Genomic DNA, 26,538 nt, shown 5'->3' on the forward strand with positions numbered 1-26,538 from the left:
CAGTTTTTTTCCTTCTCTCTCTTACTGTCTTCCTTCCACTCCCTCTCTCTCGCTATCACTCTCTCTCTCTCTCTCTCTCACGCACACACACACACACACACACACACACGCACACACACACACACACACACACACACACACACATCCTTGCGTGCATTGGTCATGAGTGTCCTCTTTGCAGGCTTTGTGGAGTGCCCCAACCTGTCTGTGCTATGTGAATGACTCAGCACATCAAAAGGTGAGGATGCAGGCACACACATGAGCTTCAAGTGAATGTGCAAATTAAGAAGCGCTGGAAAATTTCAACATGGAGGTCATTTCTTCCTCTTGAAGTGCTGTGCACACAGAGACAGTGAGGCAGTGCAGAAGAGGTGAAAAAGCCTCAGAAAAAACACCTGCATTCTCCAGCAAATCTGCAGGGCGTCGAGCCAAGTGCTTCCGTGCCTGAGAAAAAGCCTAACAGAATAGCAAAGTATCCTAAATACATAATTAGCACTCTCACATGAGGGGAATATTGCTCTTGGATGATGATTCAATTGGGGAATGTAATGATTTAGAGGGTGCTGCGTTGGAGCAGGTCTTCAGAGTGGGAGAGACTGTGTGTGGCTTTCTGGAGTCTGGAGGTGAAAGTGATTCTGATGTGTTGTTTTGTCATATCAAACTGAGGTTAAAGTTACCAATTTAGACTCATACCAGTGATAAACATGTTTTTGGTTTTGAGGTTTAATTACAAGACTCCTGTCTGATTATGAGGCAAACTCGAAATCCTTTCAACATAACCGCTGAAGAAAAAGACATGAAAAATATTCATTTGAGTGTATAAAATACACCTTATAACAGAAACAGGTGATTATCTATTAGTGAAGATAGTTCCGGTTTAATATGCACAGATTTTGAAATATAACATTTTGAGATTTCGGTCTGTAATGCACATGTGAGATGTTTCTTTATAGCACATAAAATGCACCCTGATGTGAATTTCAAAGGCTCAAATTGAACATATTGTCTCACATACTTCTTGGTTTCTATAATTTGGCTTTAATTGTCCTGGTTTGGAGGTCATGTCTCTGAGATTTCTGTGAAAGTGAATTAAATCGCTCGCAGTACCGAGAAAATATCTAAAAATAGATAAACAGAGAGAAGAAAACAATAGAGAGCTTTCATTTTATTTGCCCAAATTTGATAGAAGCTGAATAAACTAATTGGAAAATTCCATTAAACATTATGCAAATTGTGCGATTCTGTGCTAGGCTATGTTTACAATAATACTATATATGTATGCCATATTATATTCCTTACAATCTCGTATTAATCAACTATTAATCCTTAGGCTATGCAACAGGCTGTTTCTGTAGAGGTCAGCGATACTGCCAACAGGATCGCTGACCTCAGCAGTATCGCTGACTCCGATACTGCTGAGGTCAGCGATCCTGTTGGGGTCAGCGATACTGCTGAGGTCAGCGATCCTGTTGGGGTCAGCGATACTGCTGAGGTCAGCGATCCTGTTGGGGTCAGCGATACTGCTGAGGTCAGCGATCCTGTTGGGGTCAGCGATACTGCTGTGCATAACAACAAGGCCACAGGCTGTAACGGTTGATGGCACAACCATTAGTTTCACCTCCTGTCTTTCTTATTTCTTCCGAGTCATAAAACAGGAATAAGTTACTGACCTGAGCAACACGTCCCCACAAAGCAAGACCCCCACTTCGACTAATCAACAAAGGACACATCACCATACATGACTTTTTGGTTCCTGTACTATAAGAAGACTGGGTCAGGGAGGGTCAGGAGGTCAGACTTCGTGAACTGACACATACTTTGTTGTGGTCAGGGAAGCATAGTCTGGAACCAGAGCTCTGTAAACTGATTATTCTGCGGCTGTTAAATAAATATCTTGAAGCCTCACATCTTCTCCTATTGCCTCATTAAAAGAACACGCAGGACTGGGGGCTTACACATATTGGCTTTGTACTAGCATGAGCCCGAGTCCAACAAAGTCTAAAGTGAATAGAGTCTTTAAAGTGGATAGGATGCACTGTTTTGTGTGGTTGGATGACCGAAATAAAACAAACGAATATTCTCTGTTACCTGAGAAACACGTGGATAGTTCTGGTTTTATTTGTCCAGGTTGAGAGATATTCGTCTCTGAGATTTATCAAGCACCCTGCAGCTCTGATGCCATCGGTGTGGGAATGTGTGTGTGTGTGTCAGAGGGTGAATGGGAAACGGTGTAAAGCGCTTTGAGTCTGCTAAGGTCATAAAGTGCTGTATAAGCCACATCATTTACCATTTACTTTCTCCAGCACAATACAGTGGAGATTATGGACATTTTGGGGGGGCTGTCATGTTTTAAAATTTGATTAAAAAAAAAAAAAAATTAAAAATAAAATTAAAAATGATCTTCCTGCAATCAATATCTCCATCACCTTCGGTAATTCTCTCAAGGGCAGTTTTTTTTCAGTTAAGGGAAGTTGGAACTATTCAAGGAAATGAACCTTAAAACGTACTTGACAGTGACCATAAATACATTTTCATCTCTTGGGGAGTACTCAGAAATGTCAGAAACTGATGTATTATTATTGAAAACAAAACTAGAGCTCACTGGACCACTTCCTTTTTATATAATTTGGGTCAAGCAAACCTTGGTTTCATGTTAAATGGTAACTTTTATACACTACAATGACTAATAGTCAGTAAGGAATCTAAAAAAATAGTCGTGATTTGCACATTATTAAAGTTGGGGGAGTCATAAGAGACAGATGAAAAAAGAACGATAAAAAAATCAAAGCAAAATTCAATCTCACAATGCAGCCAACTGCTTTCATGTGAACACCCCTTTTGCAAATCAACATAACCTTATTGACATAATCAGTTTTATGCACTCAGGCGTCAGAAGGCTCCCTCCACAGCCACAGGGGACGGTTTACAATCATTTTTGAAGGCTGAGAACTGACGCTTATGTGTAAAATGATGCAAAAGCACCGTTTAAAATTTAAAATATTTCACACATGCATCAATATTGAAATGATCTCATCACACTTTAAATGGGTCACTTCAATCATTTTATAGTGTTACAAAGAGTAGGGGAAAAAGTTTGCGCTTTTTTTTTTTTTTCTAATTCCTGTTATTTAAGATTTGTTCGATTAGTGGAATATCAGCAGAGATTAATCCTTTCTCCCAGAGTCTTAAAAATATATGAGTCAGTCAAAAGGAAACAGAACACGGTGGAGCTGCAACTCGGCACTTTTTCCTCAGTTGCTGTATTATTTCAGGAGGGGGCTCACGGACGTGGGAAAGATGTCAAACATTTGAACAGAAAACATTACGCTTGGCATAAATTCTGTCTTTTTTTTATTGTCTCTTACCGATGCACATAAACATTACTCATGTCATGCTTTGCCAGTTATTATACAGGTGATGATCTCAATGATTTCCTAGAACTGGCGGTTTAGCATCTCGTGACGTGTAAACATCATCAAAGTTTATAATGTATGGAAAAAAAATCAAACTGCTACAGCTCATTGTTGTTTTCTAAAAGAATTAACCTTCTGCTATAAAGAAAAAAAAAAGTAGGATTACTCAGAAGTTGACAGGATGTTTTCATAAAAATGATCGATGCTTGTTTTGTACACAGCCCATACATCTTTATGACACTCACATATGTCTGTTATACATGTACAGCCAGCAGGTGGCTAGCTTAGCTTAGCGCCACTACAATAATCGCTTCTTTTAGCCTACAGCAGGTGTCTGTTTTTGTAAAAAAAAAAAAGCTCTAAAAACCCATTGTACATTGTGTAAACAGCAGACACATGTATGAGATAGCTGGAACTGGAGCAAGAAGCTTGTAAGTGGAGCATTTAGCAGCATTATGAAGCAGAAATTTCCCTCAGAAGTTGATAGAGCCTAAAAAAAAAGAGTTAAAAAAAAAGAGTGAATACTGTACTTAATGCTCATAAGGAAGAATCGCTCTTCTCATATAAATCTATGAAAGAAAGTGAATAAATGTATTACCTAAAATATCAAACCGTTTATTTTTAAAAGAACACAAGAGGAATACGATTACCTATATAACAAGTAAAATAATAATTAAAAAAAAACAAAACTGACCCAAATCGCCTGCCAGAAAAATCTAGTTTGAATTCCTGCAGAATGACTACAGAACAACCTTTTATTGTTATCTCAGTTTCTTCCAAAACAACGGGGCTGAAACATGAGCACATAGGGGTCAGAGGAGCTTCCGTGTAAAATTCCACTGCTGTGTGTGCAGCCTTCAGGCCCCCGCAGGTGTAGGTGTAGTGTGTCAGATTCCAAGCCTCCACTGCTGCAGGTGTAGGTGTAGTGTGTAAAATTCCACTTAGTGCCGCAGAGAGCCACTGTTTTCAGCTGCGAGCAGGTCTCGTGATGGCAAACAGCACTCCACCCAACCGGCCCTCACTTTGAGTCAAAGGCCAGCGAGTTGGGTTTGTTGAAGGAGGAAATGGCCACACGAAAACAAACTGTACATGTATCTAAAAGGCACCCTGAAACAACATGGTCAGGCACATAAATACACCTTTAACCTCCTGGAGAGTGAGTGAGAGATAGAGAAGAAGAAGCCCGGCCGTTTCTATGGTATCAAGTTTTGTTTTTCCAAAATGGTGGCTTTAATGAGACACTCCCTACAGGGGAGTGCTCCCTCCCTGTAGGTGGGTAAACATCATTGAGATGTTTGAGGTATCCAGAGGGGGTGCACTTGGTGTGTTTAGGAGTTGCCATCAAACAAAACCAATGGTTACGAGCTCTCCGTCCATGTTTTTCAAGCAGGATTACATGTTTAGACGAGCCATCCGTAGGAAAAAAAAACAAAAACACAATGATATGCATACTCTGCAGTCGCACGATCAGCACGGAAAGAGTTCAGCCCCCAAACAAATACAGTACAGGTGAGGTTTCTGCATTCTCACAGCTCCAAGCTAAATTTTGCAACAGCATGGCTGAACACAAGTCATTGGCAAGATACAAATGCAGTTTCGTTCCAGGCAGCATGAACTCAAGCCAAGAGGTCCGTATGAGAATGTTGCAAGTGGATAAGAATATTTACATGATGTAATAAAGTGAAGTGGATGAACACATGCATCTGAAGTGGTCATTTCTTTCAAACAGGATAAAATAGGAGAGATATAGTTTAGGATTCTCATAAAAACCAAAAGAAAGGATTCGCAATAAGTCTTGTGAATCTGTAAGGGAAGTAACAATCCAGTCGCACTGCAGGGTTTAGTGAGTGCTGATTTTCAGCATCTAGTCTTTCTCACAGCCAGCTGGGAAAGTGACAATCAGCTGCTTGTGATCAATAACAGTTCTTCCATCAGTCACATTTGTGCAAATAAAACCAGATGAAAATTCCGTTGTAGATGAATGTAATCATAAGACTTTTATCAGAAACTTTATCAGAGACGAATCGCAAAACCATCATGATTAAAAAGAGAACAGAAGAAAAACAGCCAGAGAGCTTTTTCCAAAAAGAAAATGCTTCACTTTAAGGCAACAAAAATCCCTAATCAAAGTCTTAGTTTCAAACTACTGCTTATTATTTCCGAGATGATTCAAGGGTTTTGCGTGAGGATCTCTTCTGAAAAACTTATTTTTCGGGATCTCACTGAGGGAGAAGGGAAGGGAGAGGCGTGAGGGATTCTCCTTGCGGGACACGATGCAGTCCTTGATGGCATCTTTAATAACCTGCAGGAGACAAATTTACATGGGATTAAATCCAAAGTACCATCTTGCATTTTCAATGAGGAAGATTATGATGCTACCTTAAATCCACTGGACCATGAGGGTTGATCAGAAAGTTCAGGGACTGCTACTATTACGCGCGAACAGTGCGCAGAACCATGGCTGGCATGGAGCACAAAGAAGCGATAACCTTCATGAGTAAGTACTCCAAGTTTCGCTGCTTGATCAAAATGAGCTCCTGAGTTTTGTGAGCAGTGGACCATGTGCGCTTGCGATCTCTCCGGGGATATGACCCCAGTGTACACATCAAATTATGTGTCAAACTCTGGAAATCGTCAACGTAGATCCTTAAAATGCTTCAGGAAGCCCACAACAATGAAGCAATGAGCTTGGAAAGGTGTTTTGATTGACATTTGCGTTTCAGAGGAGCGGAACATCACTGTCCAAAACTGAAAAAGGCGCATCAGGTGTGGAATATAGATCTGCTTAGTGCATATGAGGGCTCATATGTTGTATGCTCGTTGGTTGTCTTCCACCAAAAACTCATGTGTATTGATGTATCCTTTGTTGGTTGGTGGAGGTGGGGGTTGTCTTCCTTCACCCCCTGGAGTCCTCCAGACAGCAGTCTGTTCCTGTTAATGCCTCAAAGAACAACAGTATGTGACTCCACAGGTTGCAGACCCCCTCCTGTGACCTTTTGGTTTGGCCAAGCAGTATCACTCTCATTTACATGCACAGCCTTTTGTCTACACCTTAAGATTGGTAGTTGATGGTACGACCTATATGTAAGTGATATGATGTGATATATATATGTGTTGTATTATTGTGAACATAACCTAGCACAGAAGCTCAAAATATATACTGACTGTAAGCATTGTAGAACACATTGCTTATGCAGGAACTTATCACGTCGGGGTCACGTGGGGTGCAACTCACTATCAGATCAAAAGGGGGATGTGGGTCAAACGGAGGACAGTGGAAAAGCACTGAGACAAACATATGCAAATGTTCCCGCCTCAACGTATGTAACACCTCTTCCTATAGTATAAGTGTATGTGCCGGAAAGGGGGAGGTCAGACTCCAACAAAGAGACCTCTGGTTGATGTTGGGCTCTCCAAGATGTCTTGTATGCTATGCAGGATGTCTTGTATGCTATGCTTAATAAAAATAAGCTAAGACCGGAAACTGCCTAAAGACTGCCTCTATCAACGGACTCGGGGAAAACAATTGGGGATACAACACAGGTCAGACAGATGGGTTTTCTTTGGCATTCACAGGGTTGTGCACCGTGAATTCGTCCCCCATGGTCAGACTGTCAACAAAGAGTTCTACTGGAACATTGTGAGACAAATGTCAATGCGGCAATAACAACACAATTGTCGCTCTCCGCCACCTCTACTAACATGCTGATTATTAGCAGGTACGTCTACTTGTTTAACGAAACAAACATTTACTAATTTACACTAAACACCAAGTACACTTGACATGGATTGGAAATTCATTAGTTTTGCAAGATTTTGTAACAACGTACGTATTGGACAAATTTTTTTTTTTTATAAAGGCGCTACATGGGGAGTAAAGTGATTCCCAATGGTTGCAATTCATCCTGAAGGGAACATGAAAGTCTAAAGGGAACATGAAAGTCTGTACCAAATTTAATGGCAAACTATCCAACAGTTTTCAAGATAATAATTGAAAAGTCACAGATGTAAAGCTCATGGCTACGTTATAGTAAAAGTCAAACACGAATCTTGAATCCACATTCAAAATCAGAAGAGTAATATCAACATCAATACAAAATTTCCCAGCAATCCATCAAATAGTTCCACAAATAGTTCAGTCTGAAATGAACGGGCGGCCTGACTCACTTTGCTCGCCTGACTAAAAATGTAGACCGGTGCTGGTGATTTGATTTGACTGATGCTGTGAACTGTGCTAAAATCTGCCAATCAAGGTGTTTAGAAAAAATATCTTTAATGGCAGTGTACTTCTGTCTGAATGAGCTGACCATTCAGTGAAATCAAATATATTGCATCACATCTGAATCATTACCCAGCAGCGGACTCAGACTTTGACTCATATAGAGTGAAAGTCTGTGTCACACCTAATGTAAACATGCCGAGGCTTGTATCATCCGGTCTGTCATAGTCTTCTGGGATTAAAAATGTTTGATGTTGCACAATTAAATAATATGTGTAGTTACAAAGCAAAAATGCAAAACGTCCTGACTGACAACATTGAATGAAAGCTGATGAACAATGAACGGCTGAGGAAATGCCTGAAAATCAGTCAGCCTCAGTGATCTGTTTAGATAAGGTCATAATCACCTGCTAAACCCTGATGACCTTGAGTCTTAATAACTGCAACACTTGAGGGTGGATCAAAGACTTCAGAGACCATTTATATAATGCTCTACCTGGGTGCAGCACAGTGATGCAATGGAGCAGGAGGAAGCCACAACTTTCATGAGTAAGTATACCAAGTTATGTTGCTTGATCAACAGCAGCACCTGAGTTGTACATGTGGTTGTGACCACTGGTCTGGGCGTATCTGCACATCAAATTTTGTGTCAAACTTGGGAAATCGGCCTCGGAGACCACTTTGCTGGGTTGTGCACTGTGAATTGGTCCCGCGGAGTCAGGCTGTCAACACAGAGTGCTATTGTGATATTTTGAGGTGTCTAAGGGGAAACATTCAGTGTGAACAACCCGAAATGTGGCGCACTTGAGTTCTCCAACATGACAAAGCACCTCTTCACAGTGTGTTGAACATGTACAGGTTTCTTACCTGCAACAACACAGTTGTAGCTCCCCACCACCTCTCCAAGGGATTTGGCTACCTTTCTGTTCCCCAAAGATTTGACACAAAATTTGATGTGCCCTCTGAGCTCAAGTTTCACCTCCATGGTGGAGTTCCAAATGTGCCAGTAGTCACAAAAAACTCAGGTGCTGATGTTGCTCAAGCAATCAAACTTGGAACAGTTACTCATGACAGTAATATGCACATCGCTGTACTGTGCTCCGTTTGAGTGAAATAGTCTTGGAACATTTTGATTGCCCTTCGTATCCTGCAAACATCTCTATTGCTTCTTGTTGTTTGATGCCAAAATCTTTATCTATTCCAAACTTTGCTACTGCACCGAACTGACCTCCAGGTTGTTGAGAGTGTTGAACTCCATCAGGTCATGAAGTCGAGTGAACGCCTCGTTGGAGTACTGGAAGTTGAAGGTGGAGAATGGTGACTCAGGGTCATCAAAGATGTCAAAATCTGCCAACTCCTTCTCCTTCTCCGCCTCTCTGGGAACACCTGGGAGTAAATGAACAAATATGAAAGTAGGTAATAACCAAGATCCACAAAAACTGACCGATCCACAGGGATGAAAACTAAATATATATGTTAAGTTTATCTTGGAATCAGTAACAATCTCACTCCAAGTTCTAAGCTTTTCCCACTTTTGACCGTATCATATGATCTTCATCAGCAGTTGGAAGCACTCTTGTTCATGTTGGTTTAAAGGTTGAATTTCTAAATTCAATCCCGGCCTTCAACACTACAAAATGTATTGGTTTTGATTGATCGTTTTATGAAGGTCAAGAACAACTGTGAAGTAACTTACAGTTTCAGAAAGGCCACCTGTTGATGTGAGCCTGATTTCTCAGCACAAACTTTAAGTGATTCATTCATAAATACACAGCCAGTTGAGCAAGAAAATATTGTGTTTGATCTACGACCCTGCATGCTTTAGGTTCAACCTTATTTGTAGTGCAGACAATGAATTCTTTACTGAATAGAACAAAGTTTTGGAAAGACTTGCAAGAAACTGCTCTTTCATTACAAGGAACGTTTTCATTTCTGTTATTCTTATGAAATTAGTTTAATAAGATATACTAAAGCTCCATTTACTATTGCAGTGGATCTTTTAATAGCATTTCCTTGTTATCAGTGGGTTGAGTTTTCTCAGCGTCATTCTATAAACCAGAGGTCAAGACTGACTGTCTGCTCAACATTACAAACAGTTTACTTTATTCAATCCTGATTCACCCTGATGAATCAGCTGTTTTTTGGGGAAACCTAAACCGTGATCGTAAATTTCCTTTTAATGCATAATTGCAGGCGTAAATATGTGAGACCTCAGGCAGGAAGAAGGTATAGTTTAGAAAATGCAAGTATATTGTCATGAGCTGATACCGGAATTCCATTTATGGTGTAGTTCCTCCAGATGTCTTTTGTGTTTGAGTGCCAATCCATGACATAACATCCATCAACAGCCAGCGAAAGTATATGGGCAGATGACCTACTGAATGTAAATGGAAAGTGTGTCTTCGTATGGCTCTTGATGTATGGACTGTTCATACACAGAGCTCTCCCACTGGAGCGAGAGATTCCCGACCAGGACCTGGTATTTCACTTGAGCAGGTCATAAAAGGCAGAACACACTGCGGTTCACTCCTACGTGTGCACACACACACACACACTCACACAAAGGCAGTCCGTTTCCGCTACAAAAAAAACACAGTAATCCAAAGCAGATGCTCTTTATATGGGTCACTCAGATGAGGGGACCCGAATACAGCTGAATTCCATAGTGCAACTTCGAGGAAGAAATGCCTCATGACAAAATACGATTACAACAATACCTTTGTGTATTTTCCCCCTCACACATGCTGTTGAAACTCCCACATATGCACATACTTACCGGGCGCTTTGAATTCCCTGAAGTTGATGTTGACCAGGACAAAGTGGATGATAGTCGGGCAGTTCTTCTCGCCTTTCTTTGGCTTGAAGACGTAGCATTCCTTCAGACCCTCGCGGTCAAAGACTTTCGGGTCGATCTTGGGGAATGGGAGCTTGTTCATCCGAGCCCACTTCTCTGCTAACAGGAGTTCCTGTGGCATATATACAAGTTAGAAAGCTTTTCTCTTGATTTCCTCTGTGTGTGGATCATTTTTAGTAGTTCATGACAGTAAAAAAAAAAGTCCAATTCTGACCTTGAACGGGGGGCTGGAGTCGCTCGGTCGTGCAGAGAAGTCAAAGGAGATGATGAGGTCGACACCTCGCTCCGGCCGCAGGATGAGGGGGTATGGAAGGTTGTAGGTCAGGCCACTGTCCACTACGTGGATCTTCTTACTCTTCACATCCAGAGGCTCGTAAATACGATCAAACTCATCAGGATCTGAGAAAATGTCCACATATTTCAGTATTATGTATATTGTGACTGGATACAATTCCTAAACAGTCCCAGATAGGATTATCAAGTAACTGTAGCTTGAATCAAAACCACACGACGCAAAATGATAATGTCCTGTCCTGTTTTTCATATCCTTGACTGCAACACAAATTTAACAGCATTAAGTTGTGCATCATTCGTCATTCTTGCCTGTTACAGCGTCCACCTCCTCTTCAGGGGTAGTGGCAAGGTTCGTGATCTCACTGGCTGGAGAGAACGGGATGTTGGTATTTAGGTTCAGGCCCAACATGAAGTTATGCACCTGGTAAAAAGTTGACAAAGCATTTGGATGGTGAGAGAAGCCGGTTGTTGTGAATTTTAATACAAGAAAAGTGAAAAGAAATTGCAAAAAAAAAGCACATGCAATGTTTTGTATGGACTGTAATATATTGTATAATATATATACTGTACTGTATATACTGTGCATTTTATATTTTATATTTATATTTTATATTTTTTACTGCTATTTTACTGCTATTTTATTGCTTTTCTATTATTCTATTATTATCTTATTGCTTCTGTATGCTGCTGTAGCGAAAAAATTTCCCCTCGAGGATTAATAAAGTAACTACCTAACCTAACCTAACCTAACCTACCTAACCTAATATAATTTCAGGGTTTAAACATTTTCAAGTACCTTCCCAGCCCGACCCTCCCTCGTGTTGAACAGAGCGGATTCACTGAAGAGAGAGGTGAACATTCGTTGAACCCAGCTGGCCTCAGCAGTGCGACTAAACTCGTCCTCTGCCTCCTGGCTTTCTGTCCCGCCTGAACGTCAAAGTAATGACAGAAAATATGTTGTTAAATGGTGACAAAGGATTACCATTCAAAGGAGCATTGCAGAGGATTTAGTGGCATTTTGTGGTGACGCTACAGGTTGCAACGAACTGAACAACTATGGTGGAAGCAAAATTCTCCAAAAACGTGAAAACACAAGAGCCAGTGTTTGGTTTGTCCCTTCTAAGTTCCTGTCGCAACATGGCGGTGCAACGTGACATGACTTGTAGAAGAAGACCCCATGTAGATGTTAGGGCTTGTTGTGAGGTAATGAAAACATGATTCTTAGTTTGAGGTGGTTATACACTAATGAAAACGCATTTATAAATATTACATTCCCACATAATTGCTAATGGTTCCCTCCTAGATCCTACACAATGGTCCTTTAAATGTAATAATAATAGTGTGGTGGCGGGGTGTGGTTAGCGTAGCTGCAGGGGGGGAAGGTGTGGGGGGAGTGGTTCAGGGAACGGTGCCGGGAGAAGGATGAGTGGTACAGCTGAACTAAATCAGGATGATTTCTCTCCTTTTTAAGTGAGCAGGACCTGGAGAGGGGGAAGGGGAGACAGAGACGGAACGGGCGTTCGGAGGCAGGGCAGGAGAGCGCCGACACAGAACATTGGTGTGGGGTGAAGGGGAAATAAAAAGGGCATTTCCAACGAACTGTGTGACTCAGCGGGTCGTCTATATCCACGAGGAACACGCGCATGCAACAAATAGTGATAATACAAAGAAAAAACTAGGGCAGCTGCTGAATGCTAAAAAGTAAGAAAATGTATTATGATATGTATACGATTACAGGAAGTTGATTGAATATCTCTGAATTTTAAAGAATCTCAATTACTGTAAATTGTAACAAAAAGAGCCAGAAGGGATTACCTGAATAGAGGTTATTTTTTTTTTTATTAACAGCCCTTTTTGAAAATAGTTTAACTCTTTAGTAATACTTTAATAATTTTCAAAGTCAGTTTCTTTAGAGCAAAAGTCTTTTGACTACTCATTCTTCATCTTCCTCTGGCCCTTCCTCTTTCTATTTATAGATCGCTCTAAAAATTCACTCACATGTTCACACTTGAGAAAAAAAGAAAAAGCATTTACTTGCTAAAATATTGCTTGAAAATTATTATTGATGAGATAATCAAGAGCAGAAAACACCCCATCACGGCATTTGTACACCTAAAAGACAGGTGGAGAAGCCATTAGAAGTGAAAGCTTGTTGATCAGCACTTTTTCACATGTCGATCACAGCAGCTGTTCTGATGCAGCTGTGTCACAGCAACGGATACAAATGGGAAACATTACCACAACACTTTAAAATGTGTCAACTTTGCCTCAAACCCATCAGTGTGTCAATTTTTTTACTGACACCATTTAAAGTCTGTTGGACCATAGAGAACTTGATAAATCTACACAACAAAGACTCCTTCCGTCTTTCTCACCTTTGCGTGGCACATCATCATTGTCCAGACTGTCCACTCCGACAATGTGCTGTGGTTTGATCTGCTCTGTAAGACACAAGACAATGGCACTCTTCAGGTTTCAAAAGAAGCATGTTAATATCATTCAAGGGTATTTGACATTATCAAATTCACTTGTAATATATATCTCTATCAAAATAAGTCCAGAAAGAAATGTCATACACCTGATACACCAATACATTCTTCAACTAAGTGGAGACTTTCTTCGCACCTTCGAACAACCAACTCATTGTCGCAGTGCGTCTGAACATATAAAGGTCACCCGAAACAATTGCATTCAACGAAAACAAACATGATAGCCAAAACCTTCCCACTGCTGTGGTAACATCAAACAAACACACACGCACACTCATGCAACATATCTTAAATTGTTAGGTGATAGTGAGTTAATTATTTTTAAAGGTGCATGGGAAACCCACTGCTGTCAAGGCAAGTGTGTGAAAGATCAGAGTAAGATTTGACAGATGATGACAAGATCCAAGACACGACTGAATGTCTATTTCAGTTGGATGTTGTACCGTGGAGGATATTTCATCAGTAGATACCAAAACAAAGATATTACCTTCTTTATTACAAACACAAAGTAGCTATGACTAACAATGGAAATTTGATGTTATGTTGAAGACATGTTTCAAGATCCGTAGTTTTAAAATGTACTGAAGCATATATACAAGTAATTTATTGGCGAATACTTCCAAGAACAGAAAATAAATTTTGGATTACCACGAATATAGTTAATTTTATGAGATTTTATCATCTTTTATGTAAAAGGAATTCAATTAATGGCATTTCTTGTCTACTTTATTTTTTATTTACGTCGTACACTCACTCTTATCTGAGAGGAAAAAGTCCTTCTAGTGGCCAACAATCATATTAAACAGTTCCTTTAGTGGCTGGAGCTTTCAGCAGGTCAAGAACGTATTTTCAGTTTTTACATTTGAAGCCAACATGTATAACGAGATGAATGTGCTCAGAAAAACAAACATTTGGCCATCTTCAATTAAATGACAAACAAGCAAACTCCATCTGCTGATGAAGATCATGTGATATAATTGAAAGTGACCTTGTGGTGAGACTGTTTCCTCACTGATTGTTTACAATTAACCTCCTTAAGTCAGACAAGTGTCGGTCTGTCCAAACATACAGAAAGAAAAAGACAAAAATATTACCTAGCTCCTCCTCCATGGTGCTGCCACCAACTGTGTCCTTGACTCCTAACACTCTGTTGAACAGAATGGAGAAGGCGCTTCCCCACACACCTGACATCAAAAACATCTGTTAGTATCATGAAAGGATGCCTGAGTCTTTTATTAAAAGCTGTAGATTAAAACATCTTTCTTACCCATCAGAAAATGAAGAGGGTTTTCCTCGTATTTTTTCACAACAGTTCCCATGAAGAACTTGCTTCCAAACAAGTCGGGAGTCATGAAGGTGCCATACTTCGCCATCCCAATTTCATACGGGCTGAACTCCACCCAGTCTGCGGGGTCGGAATCTCAGCGTTAATGTCACAAAAATGAACACATAATCACCATGTAATATTCATAAAGCACCTGATTACTGATCACAGCAGATTAAAACTCTGGCAAACAGGTCGCATTTGTAAGTTAAAAAGATCATGCTCGCAGCTCTGTAAGGTTGGACTGAGGCACAGCATTAAGTTAAATAAAAATGTCAGCATGCTAACATGGTCACAGTGACAATACTATGATGTTGATGAAGGTTTAATCATTACCACGATCACCAGCTTAGTTAGTCTTAATATTATAGCCTGAAAGCAAAATTCAGGGAACACCAGAGTCATTAGGGTTCATGCCCTGAGGACCATGAATGTTTTAAAAACTTTTGTGCCAATCCAACCGGTAGATGTTGAAATAAAACACTAGAAATGTTAGAAATTTGTCTGGTTGGTAGTTTTAGAGGAAAAAAATTCCTCCTCTGGGGACCATGACTGTCTGCACAAGATTTCATGCCAATCCTTCAAAAGAGCTGATATTCCAACCTGGACCAGAGTGGTGAACCAACAGACAGACCAACAACGCCATCCCTACAGTCATGCTGCTAAAATGACTGAGAAGAATTTTGCAATGTTTACATGGTCTGCAGTCGTGGCAGAGGTGGACACCTTTGAGTCAACACTCTGGAATAATATTACCCAAACTTCAATTGGGAAAACGTGTTTGAAATAACAAATAAGTCATTGTCAGCACGTTCGCACATGTCAAAGGCAAGTACACAATCCCCCAAACACTGTGTCTCGCTCTGTAAATTCTGTAGATTTTCAGAAATGGTGTAATTGGTTGCACATTCATGCTGTGAATCACCTGTTCACAAGTGCAGATACTCAAATTGTGGCCATAAAATGATGCATATGGTCAGCAAGAACACTCAGAGAATTGTAGAGTAGTAATCTTCTCTAACATAGTATTTTTCAGTCGTTCTAAGCTTGAACCATTCTCCACTGACCTTTCTCATTACCAAGGCGTTTCCATCTCTAAACAGCCACTTACTGGATGTTTTTTTGTTTTTTACACTCAGAGTGAACTCAGAGGCTGTTGTGTGTGAAGATTCTGGGAAACCAGCAGTTTCAGCAATACTCAAATATAACCTATACATTATTAACTGCAGGGCTCTGCATTATATAGACTCAGAAATAGTCTGTACATTGTCATCCACATTATATTTTATTCTAACTATATATTTAATTCTTAACTACTGCTCTTTTTTCCGAACATATATTTCTACTATAATGTCTACAAGATGGTGTGTCCTCTAAATAATTTTTTGAGTGAGTTTTGTGTTGTTTTTTTCCAAATATCTAGTGTCAAAGTCTAGTTTTGTTTACATGGAATATAATTCTAAAATAAATTGTAAGACCGAGGGCATGACAGTATTCCAGTGAAGAAGTGTTTACTGATTTCAGAGCATCTGAGCAAAATATTACAAAGTTGTAAACGGTTGTCTGCTACGTACAGCGTGCTATACAGACAGGCACAGTGCACAGTACACATGGAGTGACTGGAAGTGTTGAGGGCAACAAGTGTCCAATTACCAATGTTACCTTTCAGACAATAATTGCCTTTTAAATGTGCTGATTATTTCACAACCGAGCTTTACTTAAGCTGTCTTTTGACTGGAAGGTATTTTCTGTTGATCCAGGTCATAAAGAAACCTGACACTTTAAGGAAGAGGAGACTTAAAAAGAAAAACGGAACACAAGGTCTATTTTAGTCACATTTTTGAAGAATTCATACTGGCCTGTCTACTTCTTGGAAGTCATTTTTAGGTTTAGGTGTGATGATGAGAACCAAGAATAGAAAAACATGTAAATCTAGATCGGGTGCAAGTTTGGCCTCGCCCTAATACATATTAAAGTGACACAATATTAGCTCTTCATCAGTCAGAAATAACAAATAGCAGACTTGGGGTAAGTTTTCTATTGTGTTGTGACCTACACCCTGAGTGAAGGAAGGATCTCTACAGTATTGTTGTCACTGTTTTCTTTGGCTTCATGAGCTCCTGTCAGTGTGTTTCTTTAATTTTCGTTTCTATCCATGAACTAAACAGACAGTTAAAAAGACATGTTTTGCTTTTAGATTACCATCTAATTTTGATTTTTGAACACACATTTTTCTCAAGAGCCATTTCAGTCTGTATATAGCTTCCAATGAAGGAGGATGTTTTGACACAACCTGGAATGGATTTTATAGTTGAAATTAGGACATCAGCTCAGACTATTTAATTTTACATTGTACAGAAGAGCTCCAAAAAGTGTCCCCAAAGAAATCAAATGAGTCTTACTGTTTTACTTTACTGTTTTTTGGTTTTTAAGCCAGTAAATATTCAGCGATCTATCCAGGATCACTTGAGGTTCTTGTGCTCTTTAATTGTATTTTTTTTATTCAAATGTCTCAGAGTTTGACTGAAGTGCAGTTGCTGTTGAGGCTACATCGACAAAGAGGAAGTACTGGGAGTAGCCATCATGGCCTTGTGCACCCTACTTAGTTCCTTGATATAGCTCGGTTGCTATCTGCCACCGCAGAGCCGCCATTAGATGACAGCCCACCACGTCATGTCACATTATTAATGTTCATGACATTATAAGGAAATGTACTGCTTGGTTATTTTGCATGTTGCCACATGCATCTGATCATCTTTAGTTACTCATTACATATGCAAAGTAGTTCTGTGAGGGATGTGGGGTCAATGCAACACATAATTTAATATAAAATCACCTGCAGACACTCATAAACACCCAAACAAACAAGAATTTACCCGCAAACATGAGCTCAGACACATCTGGCTTGACATGCAGACATGTGAAGAGAGGAAGAGGACACTGGGCCTGGTTTATTTTATCCTGGATGTCACTCAGCTTGATGTCCATCCTCTGATAGGAGAGAGCAACTCTCTTTTAGTCATTTACACTCACACATGTTCATAAAGTATTCTTAGGTTGTAGGGGTCAAATTTCTACCCCACTACGAGTGCATGGTTATATGTAAATACAATTTTACAAAAAAGTTGTGAGGAAGAAAAACAAACATGTTGAGGAAATGAAAGATGAACTGGACTGACGCACTGGTGAGAAAAAAAAATCAGACAGAGAAGTATGGAATTTTAAAAAAAATGCAAATAAATAGCAGCAGTGCGTTGTCTCTTACCGCTGGTATAAGCGTCTCTCCTATTAGCATACCGAAGATATCGGTGAAGGTAACGGGCTGCCCTAAGGCCTTTTTGGACCACAGAGCATGGATGTAGTTTGTGATGTGCTGGGGCAGCAACAGCCTCAGCGGGTTACTGCTGACTCTCTTCATCAGCTCATTGTTGATGTCCTTTGGGCCTTTATTTGGAAAGTCACAGTGGGAGTAGAGAGTAGACATGTACCTACAGGGATGAAGAGGGAGAAGAAAAGAGGCATTGGCCAAATCTCAGCGCACAATAAAATGTTGTAAAATCAGTTGATACATGCTTAAGCTATATCACTCGCTCTTAGTGAGAGGTACTGTACTTGTAATTAAGTTAAATCCATTAAGTCAGGGAGACTTATTGAGCCAGAAGTGTTTGTTGTTGACAGTTTCACACCAGCAGAAGAAGGCAGGAAAATTTGCCAGAGCAGAAGAGGGCAACACCGAAGCAGAGTCAGAAAGAAAAAAAGTACAAAGACACAAAGCTAAGGCAACAAAGATGAAAATAAAGAGAGAAAAAGTGTCTGAAAGAGGTCAGAAAAATTAAATAAAAACGGACCACGTGGATCCAGAGAGGCCTGCAACATATGTGGCACAGTCAAGGACCCCAGACTCAAACAGGGCCTTCATCACACCAGAGAAGCCAACCATGGCACGGAAACCACCTCCTGAACCTGCTATAGCTATCACTGGCACCTGCAAAACACACACAGAAACAAAGTAAGAGTTATAATGGAGGAAGAAAGAAACAGAGGCGTGCTTCATCCCATCATTACAAAGTACAATAGCAGTGAGGCTCACATTTATTCTAGTTTGAGTAACTTCCCTCTGCAGTGAGGATGTCATGCTGGTTGCGTCAAGACTTTACGACATTTTTCTAACTTGAGCCATCAGAAATTCAACTATTTTGTAATTCTCAATGTGCAACATTGTTTCCTTCCTGCAGTCTGTGTTTATCTCAGGCTCAGTTCAGAATAATTCCACAGTCATGCTGGATACGGAGCTCGGGGTTGTTGTCACGTAATGGGAGGCAGTAACTGGCTATCTCATTACTCTGGAGCTTCCGGCACATGTTGAAGACATGAGCAGGCCTCGCTGCAGATTACAACCAGACCCAAGAGCATCGAGCCAAACTCACACTAGCGGGAAAACTAGTTTAGCTCCAAGCATGGGAGAAGACCCTGGCGCTTTGTGAGGTTTACGGTTCACTTCCCCGTGGGAGAAATGTCAGTGTTTTTCTAATCTGAGAACACAGTCTGTGAAAGACTGTATCACGTTATGAATTTAGCAAGTCAGCAAGTCTGTCACAATTCCTGATCACATTACCAAAAGGCAACAGACCTCAATACTTTGAGCTATTTTTCTTTGAGCAGTTTATTTTTTTTACTAAAGCTACAGATCATGAGGGGAAATCTGTTGTAGAACAAAGATCCCACAATAAACATGCTTATCACATCCATCATATCTACAGTGTATATACTTATATTGTATGTGTGCAATGTTAAGATACTAAAGCAACTGTGAATGAGAATATGTACAATGTTAGGATTTGCCATCTTAGGTTTGCCCAGCAGTGAGCGGAGAGTGACAATATTACTGGAACTTCTCCCACTGGAGGACTCGGAGCAGACCGATGACAAAGGGTCTGTAGGCTACTTATATAGCGCTACTGCAGCTTAGCTGCCTCAAAGCACTTTACAATTGTCCTCCCAATATTTATATAAGATGAACTTGGGGTTCAGAGTCTTGCCCAGGAACACTTTGGCACGTGGAGAGGGGGACCCAGGGATTGAACCGAACTAGTGGGCCACCTGCTCTTGAGGAGCTCTTTCAATGGCAGCAGTAGCAATAGGTAGCAGTATCCTTGCTTGCAGGTGAACAGTAAAAAATTTCCCCTTGGGGATTAATAAAATAAATACCTAACCTAACCTAACAGTAAGGTAGCAGGATTGCATTAAGTTCATCTTAAGTTCACCACGGTAATGAAAAATTTAAATGTAGCTGCAGACCTTGCAGATTGCCTGAACTAGGGTCAGTACTTTCACAACTATCACTCTTGTACCATTTGTAAGTTAAACACTGTATGAAGCTACAGCTTGTAAGTGGTTAGTTTAGGTGAGCATAAGAGATTGCAAACAGGGAAATAGCTTTTCTCGCTATGGAAATTCCCTTCAACTCTATCCTTTCCTCTGGTCTACTGCTTCTGGTTAATATTGCATGTTTATATTCTTTTCTCCTGTTGTTAGAAAACTATTATTAAATTATTAACACAATGGAGTGGAAATCCAGTGACCTTGCTTATTTGTCCTGATTGTTCCTGGAGACCTTGGAGAACAGTACCCATCCTAAAATTCAATACCGGCTCTGATCATTTATTTAACCTGTAAAACCAAACAGATTGATCCAACATAGAATAACCAGATAATAATTGAGCTTTAGAGGTGCAAGGCACAAGGTGCAAGGTGCAATGTTAAGATACTAAAGCAACTGTGAATGAGAATATGTACAATGTTAGGATTTGCCATCTTAGATTTGCCAGGCTTTGTACAGCAGTGAGCGGAGAGTGACAATATTACTGGAACTTCTCCCACTGGAGGACTCGGAGCAGATCGATGATAAAGGGTCTGTAGGCTACTTATATAGCGCTACTGCAGCTTAGCTGCCTCAAAGCACTTTACAATTGTCCTCCCAATATTTATATAAGATGAACTTGGGGTTCAGAGTCTTGCCCAGGAACACTTTGGCACGTGGAGAGGGGGACCCAGGGATTGAACTGAACTAGTGGGCCACCTGCTCTTGAAGAGCTCTTTCAATGGCAGCAGTAGCAATAGGTAGCAGTATCCTTGCTTGCAGGTGAACAGTAAGGTAGCAGGATTGCATTAAGTTCATCTTAAGTTCACCACGGTAATGAAAAACTTAAATGTAGCTGCAGACCTTGCAGATTGCCTGAACTAGGGTCAGTACTTTCACAACTATCACTCTCGTACCATTTGTAAGTTAAACACTGTATGAAGCTACAGCTTGTAAGTGGTTAGTTTAGGTGAGCACAAGAGATTGCAAACAGGGAAATAGCTTTCCTCGCTATGGAAATTCCCTTCAACTCTATCCTTCCCTTTGGTCTACTGCTTCTGGTTAATATTGCATGTTTATGTTCTTTTCTCCTGTTGTTAGGTTAGGTTAGGTTGGGTTAGGTTAGGTTAGGTAGTTACTTTATTAATCCCCGAGGGGAAATGGTTTTTAATAGAAAACTATTCGTCAATTTTTAACATAATGGAGTGGAAATCCAGTGACCTTGCTTATTTGTCCTGATTGCTCCTGGAGACCTTGGAGAACAGTACCCATCCTAAAATTCAATACCGGCTCTGATCATTTATTTAACCTGTAAAACCAAACAGATTGATCCAACATAGAATAACCAGATAATAATTGAGCTTTAGAGGTGCAAGGCAGATTCAGACAGAGCCAGGCAAGCTACTTCCCTGTTTCTAGGCTTTATTCTAATATGCTACATGCTAATGGATGCTGCTTGAATCTGTTAACAGTTTTTGTACACTGTTGTACTGTACGTAGGAAAGCGCAACAGGTTGGTCAAATTCAGTGTTTGAATAAATTAAGGCATCACCACTCAGAAAATGTTTCAAATACTACAAAGCAATTAAAGTTAAATGTCTGTTGAGTGTTAGCCTTGTTGCAGTGTGCCCACCTCCTCTGGAGAGCTGGGGAGAAAACGAGGCTTCTCCATGTCAAGCAGCTTCTTGATGCCCAGCATCACTCTTTCTCTGCGCGTTTGTCTGAACTGCTTCTCTTTGTCGCACAGGCCCCGGCTGAACCGCAGGTCTAGCTTTGTCCTGGAGATTAAAAACAATATATCAGTCATGTTTAATAAAATGTGATAGAAGACAGACAATAAAACTCATGTTTAACAGTTTCTGCTGAGAGGCAGATGGAGGATGTGATCTCAGTGCAAATAATACTGCCGATGATGTTGAAACTGATCTTTGGGACAGCTAAGATCTGCTTTTGGATGGTCTGGTGTTAAACACATCTGCAGACACGACCTCTCACGCTTTAATGCTCACCTTCTCATAATGACTGACATGTCAGACATGCAAGACATTTCCAAAACCTCCCACTCAAACCTATGCATATGATCTATATATTAGCTGACACACAAGTGCTTCAAGTGAGTAATGCTGCTTGTAGCTCTAATTTTAGTTTCTGAGGTGCCCTGGGGAAATTCTTTGATGGATCTATTCATAGAATCCAAGTTAGATTTAACCAGAACTGCCTTTCCACATGTGGGCTTTTTGGGTTAAATTGTAAATAGTGCCAACAAAAATTTTCTGTGAAGCTAACTAAAACAACTCAAGTTTTATTTTGAAGGTAATACATACCAGATCTCCAAAGACATCTCTAAGTACACTTTGGTCGCCTGTCAAAATCATTAAATATGTTGTTATTGGACAGCAACAGAGCCTTCGACAGTGAATGATATCAGAAATTACACAAACAAAATCAATCAGCTGACAAAATGACAATGCAAATAGTTTTTTGAATAGTTTTCAAAGTCATTGCATTGGTTAGAAATACAAATGTAACTGAGCACCTTACATTTTCTGAATCATTTAATTCACTTGTCACAATTACCCACAAAAATAATTTACAGAGTTATTAAGTTGGCACATTGAAGCTCCCACACATGTCACTGCAGGGATTTATTGAAGCTCACATCATTGTACAATAGTATATTCAAGCTAAAAAATTGTAGGTGTCATATGTATATTTCTTTGTAATCCACAAGTGGTAATCCACATGTTAAATCTGGTGAATCAAGTGTCTTACTTTGCCAAAGACGAAAGTCTCCATCTTTTTTTGGCCTACTGTGAGTTTGTTGATGTCAAAGGACGCCGTGCCAAGCGTCTCATCCATCACATAGTTGGCGTCCATTAATGTTAACTGATAGGAACAAGCAAAAGCAGTCTATGGTTAAATAAAGAATAATGCATTAATCATTCTGGCATGAGTTTAAGTTCATCTGAACCTTCTAACCATTTTTGTCAAAAAGCATACAATGATCAATGTACATGCAACTTTTCAGAAAAGCATGAATTTATTTGTCCTCAGATGACCCTGATGTGTTACAACAACAATCATCCTGATGCTAGTTTTTTGTTAGGCTGTGTTTATGTGGGTTTATGTTCCACTACAACATGGCTTGTAGTGAACTGCACTAGACAATAAAATGCAGGTCTAACCTCCAGGACGTTCTGCTGGTTGGGGTCTAATATGAATTGAAAGGTCTCGTTCCATTTTGGGTTGATGTCGTTGTCTATGTGCTTGGTCCTCTTTCTGCTCTCTGGGGCCGTTGGGATGAACAGCTCCATGTACGGATCTGGGGTGTCCACTGCACACACACACATTCAACAGTGTTACTAAACAACAGATGCCCCTGATAAAACTATTCCCCCCTGACCAGCATGTGTACATTTATATTGTTGTTTTTATCTGTCTCAAGATCTAAAATAATCTTGAAAATGTTCCTAAGATAGAAAACCAAGAACTACATGCATGCTCTAAAGTGCAGCAAAAATATATATCTTAATGCTAGAATCCCATGATAATGGAGGGGGAAAAAGAAATGCAGGACTCACGCAGGTCACCCAGAGCTCCCTTGGTGACGCTCTCAGCTCGAACCACTGTCACTGTGAATTTGTGAGAAAACTGCTGTTCCACCTGCAAAACAACACTCGATTCAGTTTGGCTTCATGACTTATGCAGGAAAGTCAGTCCAACCACAGTGAAAACAAAGATAACAAATCTTGATCACACAAGCGCACAACCCATACTGCAAGAGAAATACAGGTTCACTGTAGAATAAAGTGGCAATTTGTGTGAATATATGGGTGGTTTGGCAGGTCGACCCTGACTGTCACATCCACTGTGAAATCTCTAGTTCAGAGTTTACTTCCCAGCTGTGTGCATTGAAAACTGTCTCCTTACATTTTGACAGAGTTCAAAAGAGTTTTACCAAACATGCTTTTAGTCAGTTTGTGCTGATGGCTCCACTCTCAATATTGAAAAATATGAGTTCAAATACAACCATCTATTTTTGCTGTGTTGTTTTGACATGTGTTAGCGTTCAGTGCTGTTTTAAGGTGTGACCATTCATGAGGGACACAAAGAGCCTTTAAATACCCATTGTTTGTGATGGCCTGTTATAAACCCTTAAGAGTTATTTATGAGAGACAATGTGGTTTCAATGCGCCATTTACAAATCTGAAATAAGTACTGTAAATGCAGATACCACACAGATGATCTCATATTCATATTTACTGTTTAAAACAACTCTCATTGAATCTTGTCATCCAGCGCAGTGGTGATGAGCATGGCTGTGATTCTGACATGTTTGTTGCAATTAAAGAAATTTGTGGCACTCAAGAGGGTACTAATTTATAAAAAATAAAAAATAACTTTTATATATCAAGGTTATTTAGTCACTTTTTAACTTTTAGAGATTACTAAATTGACATGAGATATTTAAGGCTTTTTAGATTATTACCCTTTTGAGTGCCTCTAAACTCTTCAACTCAAACTAGTTTAATCCCTGAACTGAACATAGTGACACCTTTTGCACACTTGGACAGCGCTGCACTGTGCCAGCATTATTGAAAAACCGGTAAGCTGAGGTCGTCTTTTGAAGGATTTGTGTCATTATTAAAAATATTGGAGCCTGTCCATCTCAGTTTCAGCTTCACTCTGCTTTATACACATACAGGAAGTAATATCTATGTATATACTCACAATTATATTGGAAGCCATTGTGTTGCCAGGTGAGTGATTCTCAGGAAAGCCTTTGTCAAGATGTGAACTTTAACTCAGGAGAGCATCTCAATCACGCACGGAAACATTTAAAACCTGAGAGACAAAATACAAATACAAGTGCAAATACAAGTATAAATAACAATAGGGCTTTGGCACCATTCGGTGCTCGGGCCCTAATTAAAAAAAATATCACATTAAATGTGTGATGCTCCGGAAAAAAAAAGTGTGCCTGGAGTGTGTTTGCAGAACAGGCTCTACAATAACAATAAGGCCATCTGTTTGTAATGATAGTGTAAAATAACACATATGTTGATAAGATTTTTGCATACTGGTTGTGTGTGTGTGTGTGTGTGTGTGTGTGTGTGTGTGTGTGTGTGTGTGTATAGTTGATAGCGCATCAAGGTCATTGAGCCTTTTCTCAGCTGTGCACCAAAGCGTGTCATTACTGAGGGGACTGAGAGCACGTAGAGCGACTATGTTCACAGCACTGGTCACGTACTTTGCCTCAGTGGTCCAACTTTTTGAAAATGCCAGTTCACTCTGCCCTTGTTCTGCAGCGTATAATGAGTGTATGCAGTGCTGTTTGTGTGCCAACATAACCCAGAGACTACACAGCTCCAAATTTTCATACGAGGACACAAAATGTGAAAGGGACACACAGCCGCCAGCCATGATGCAAAACAGCTGCAGTAATTGTAGCTTTAAAAAGCACACAGTAACATCTCCTCCTCTACATGTGTACTCCCATCTGAGACATAAAAGATAAAGATGGTTCATTTCCCAAAATATATATTACAGTGAAGAGTCACTGTAGTGTAACTCTTCTCTGGATTATAGACGTCACACACAGCTTTTCATTCGTCACTGTGAACAGGTTATGCCTGATTCTTATTGGCAGAACAGATTGAAGCCACATCAGACAATGCCTGGTGATGGTGAGAGGGTGCAACATGCAATGATGGGTAATGTTAGGGATCCATATGATTGATGTAAGACAATAAAGATGACAGTGATATAACATTTTTGTAAAAATGTAAACATAAAACATGATAACATCCCTTCTATATTCAAGATATAGACTGTAAAATATATATTCAATAATATACAGACCTGAATTTGTGTGCACCGATCTGCAATATTTAGAGCCTACAACTGACAATCACAAACGAGACTAATTAAAAGTTGTTGATCTATACGCGTTCGTTACGGTGCCTTTTCAGTTTCCGTATCCTCTGAGTTGCTTAAAATGTGTTTTCACGAAGACGCTGTTTAAACCTTCACTAAAAAAGTTGTCGGCACAAACGTCTCCAAACTTCTGTCCATTCTTAGGCTACTCGCCAACGCATAACATTGTATCTAGTGAAGAAATGAAAAGGCAACGTACCTTATCAGGAGGACGCTATCTACTGACAAATCCTACAAAAAAAAATGTCATGTTGATCGAGAACTACCAGCGCAGGAGTGGAGCTGGAGGAGGTGCTTCGGCAGATAGAATACGTACGGCCGGCAGCCAGAAAGTCCGTGCCTGAACACTAACAGAAACAAACCTGTGCTTCACGAAGACGGCAAAAATGACTGAAAGTTTAAAATGTTAACTGAGATAAAAACGTACAGGGCAGAAAACAGTCACGGAAATGTCCAAAACGAGTCAGGTTTGACTCAGCAGGGGGGGCAGCTGACTAGTGCTTTCCAATGCGCACCAGGGAGCAGCTTTGCCCGCACGAGGGCGCGTAAAGACTATTTTGACAATGAACAACTTTTTCCTGTATTATAAGAATATGATACAAGAGTGGTGCTGAAGTTCAGATTATTTAGTCAAACATTCCATTTTAGA

General features: G+C 40.1%; 1 protein-coding gene across 1 annotated transcript; it reads right to left on the reverse strand.

Annotated features, from left to right (window-relative positions):
* Positions 1-3,334: 3,334 nt before the first annotated feature.
* Positions 3,335-26,174, reverse strand: pla2g4ab (phospholipase A2, group IVAb (cytosolic, calcium-dependent)). Its single transcript, XM_069153206.1, has 19 exons — positions 26,089-26,174; positions 24,684-24,797; positions 23,534-23,615; positions 23,138-23,286; positions 22,725-22,838; positions 22,277-22,314; positions 21,586-21,730; positions 18,442-18,578; positions 17,859-18,081; positions 17,470-17,584; positions 14,537-14,674; positions 14,364-14,453; positions 13,156-13,221; positions 11,577-11,707; positions 11,090-11,201; positions 10,701-10,885; positions 10,409-10,598; positions 8,861-9,018; positions 3,335-5,715 (listed from the first exon to the last, which is right to left on the reverse strand). Exons 2-19 carry the CDS (start codon positions 24,699-24,701, stop codon positions 5,557-5,559), a joined length of 2,250 nt encoding a protein of 749 aa, XP_069009307.1. The 5' UTR covers positions 24,702-24,797; positions 26,089-26,174; the 3' UTR covers positions 3,335-5,556.
* Positions 26,175-26,538: the final 364 nt, after the last annotated feature.

This window comes from Embiotoca jacksoni, unplaced genomic scaffold (assembly GCF_022577435.1).
Source record: "Embiotoca jacksoni isolate LCO1_2020_lvr unplaced genomic scaffold, fEmbJac1.0.p SCAF_19, whole genome shotgun sequence".
Taxonomy (NCBI): domain Eukaryota; kingdom Metazoa; phylum Chordata; class Actinopteri; family Embiotocidae; genus Embiotoca; species Embiotoca jacksoni.

Excerpts from the sequence above, each read along its gene's own strand:
- pla2g4ab (XM_069153206.1), bottom strand. Across the intron at positions 13,222-14,363 it reads CACCATGGAGGAGGAGCTAG|AGCAGATCAAACCACAGCAC; the intron begins GTAATATTTTTG and ends TGTGTCTTACAG. Across the intron at positions 11,708-13,155 it reads TGATGATGTGCCACGCAAAG|GCGGGACAGAAAGCCAGGAG; the intron begins GTGAGAAAGACG and ends TTTGACGTTCAG.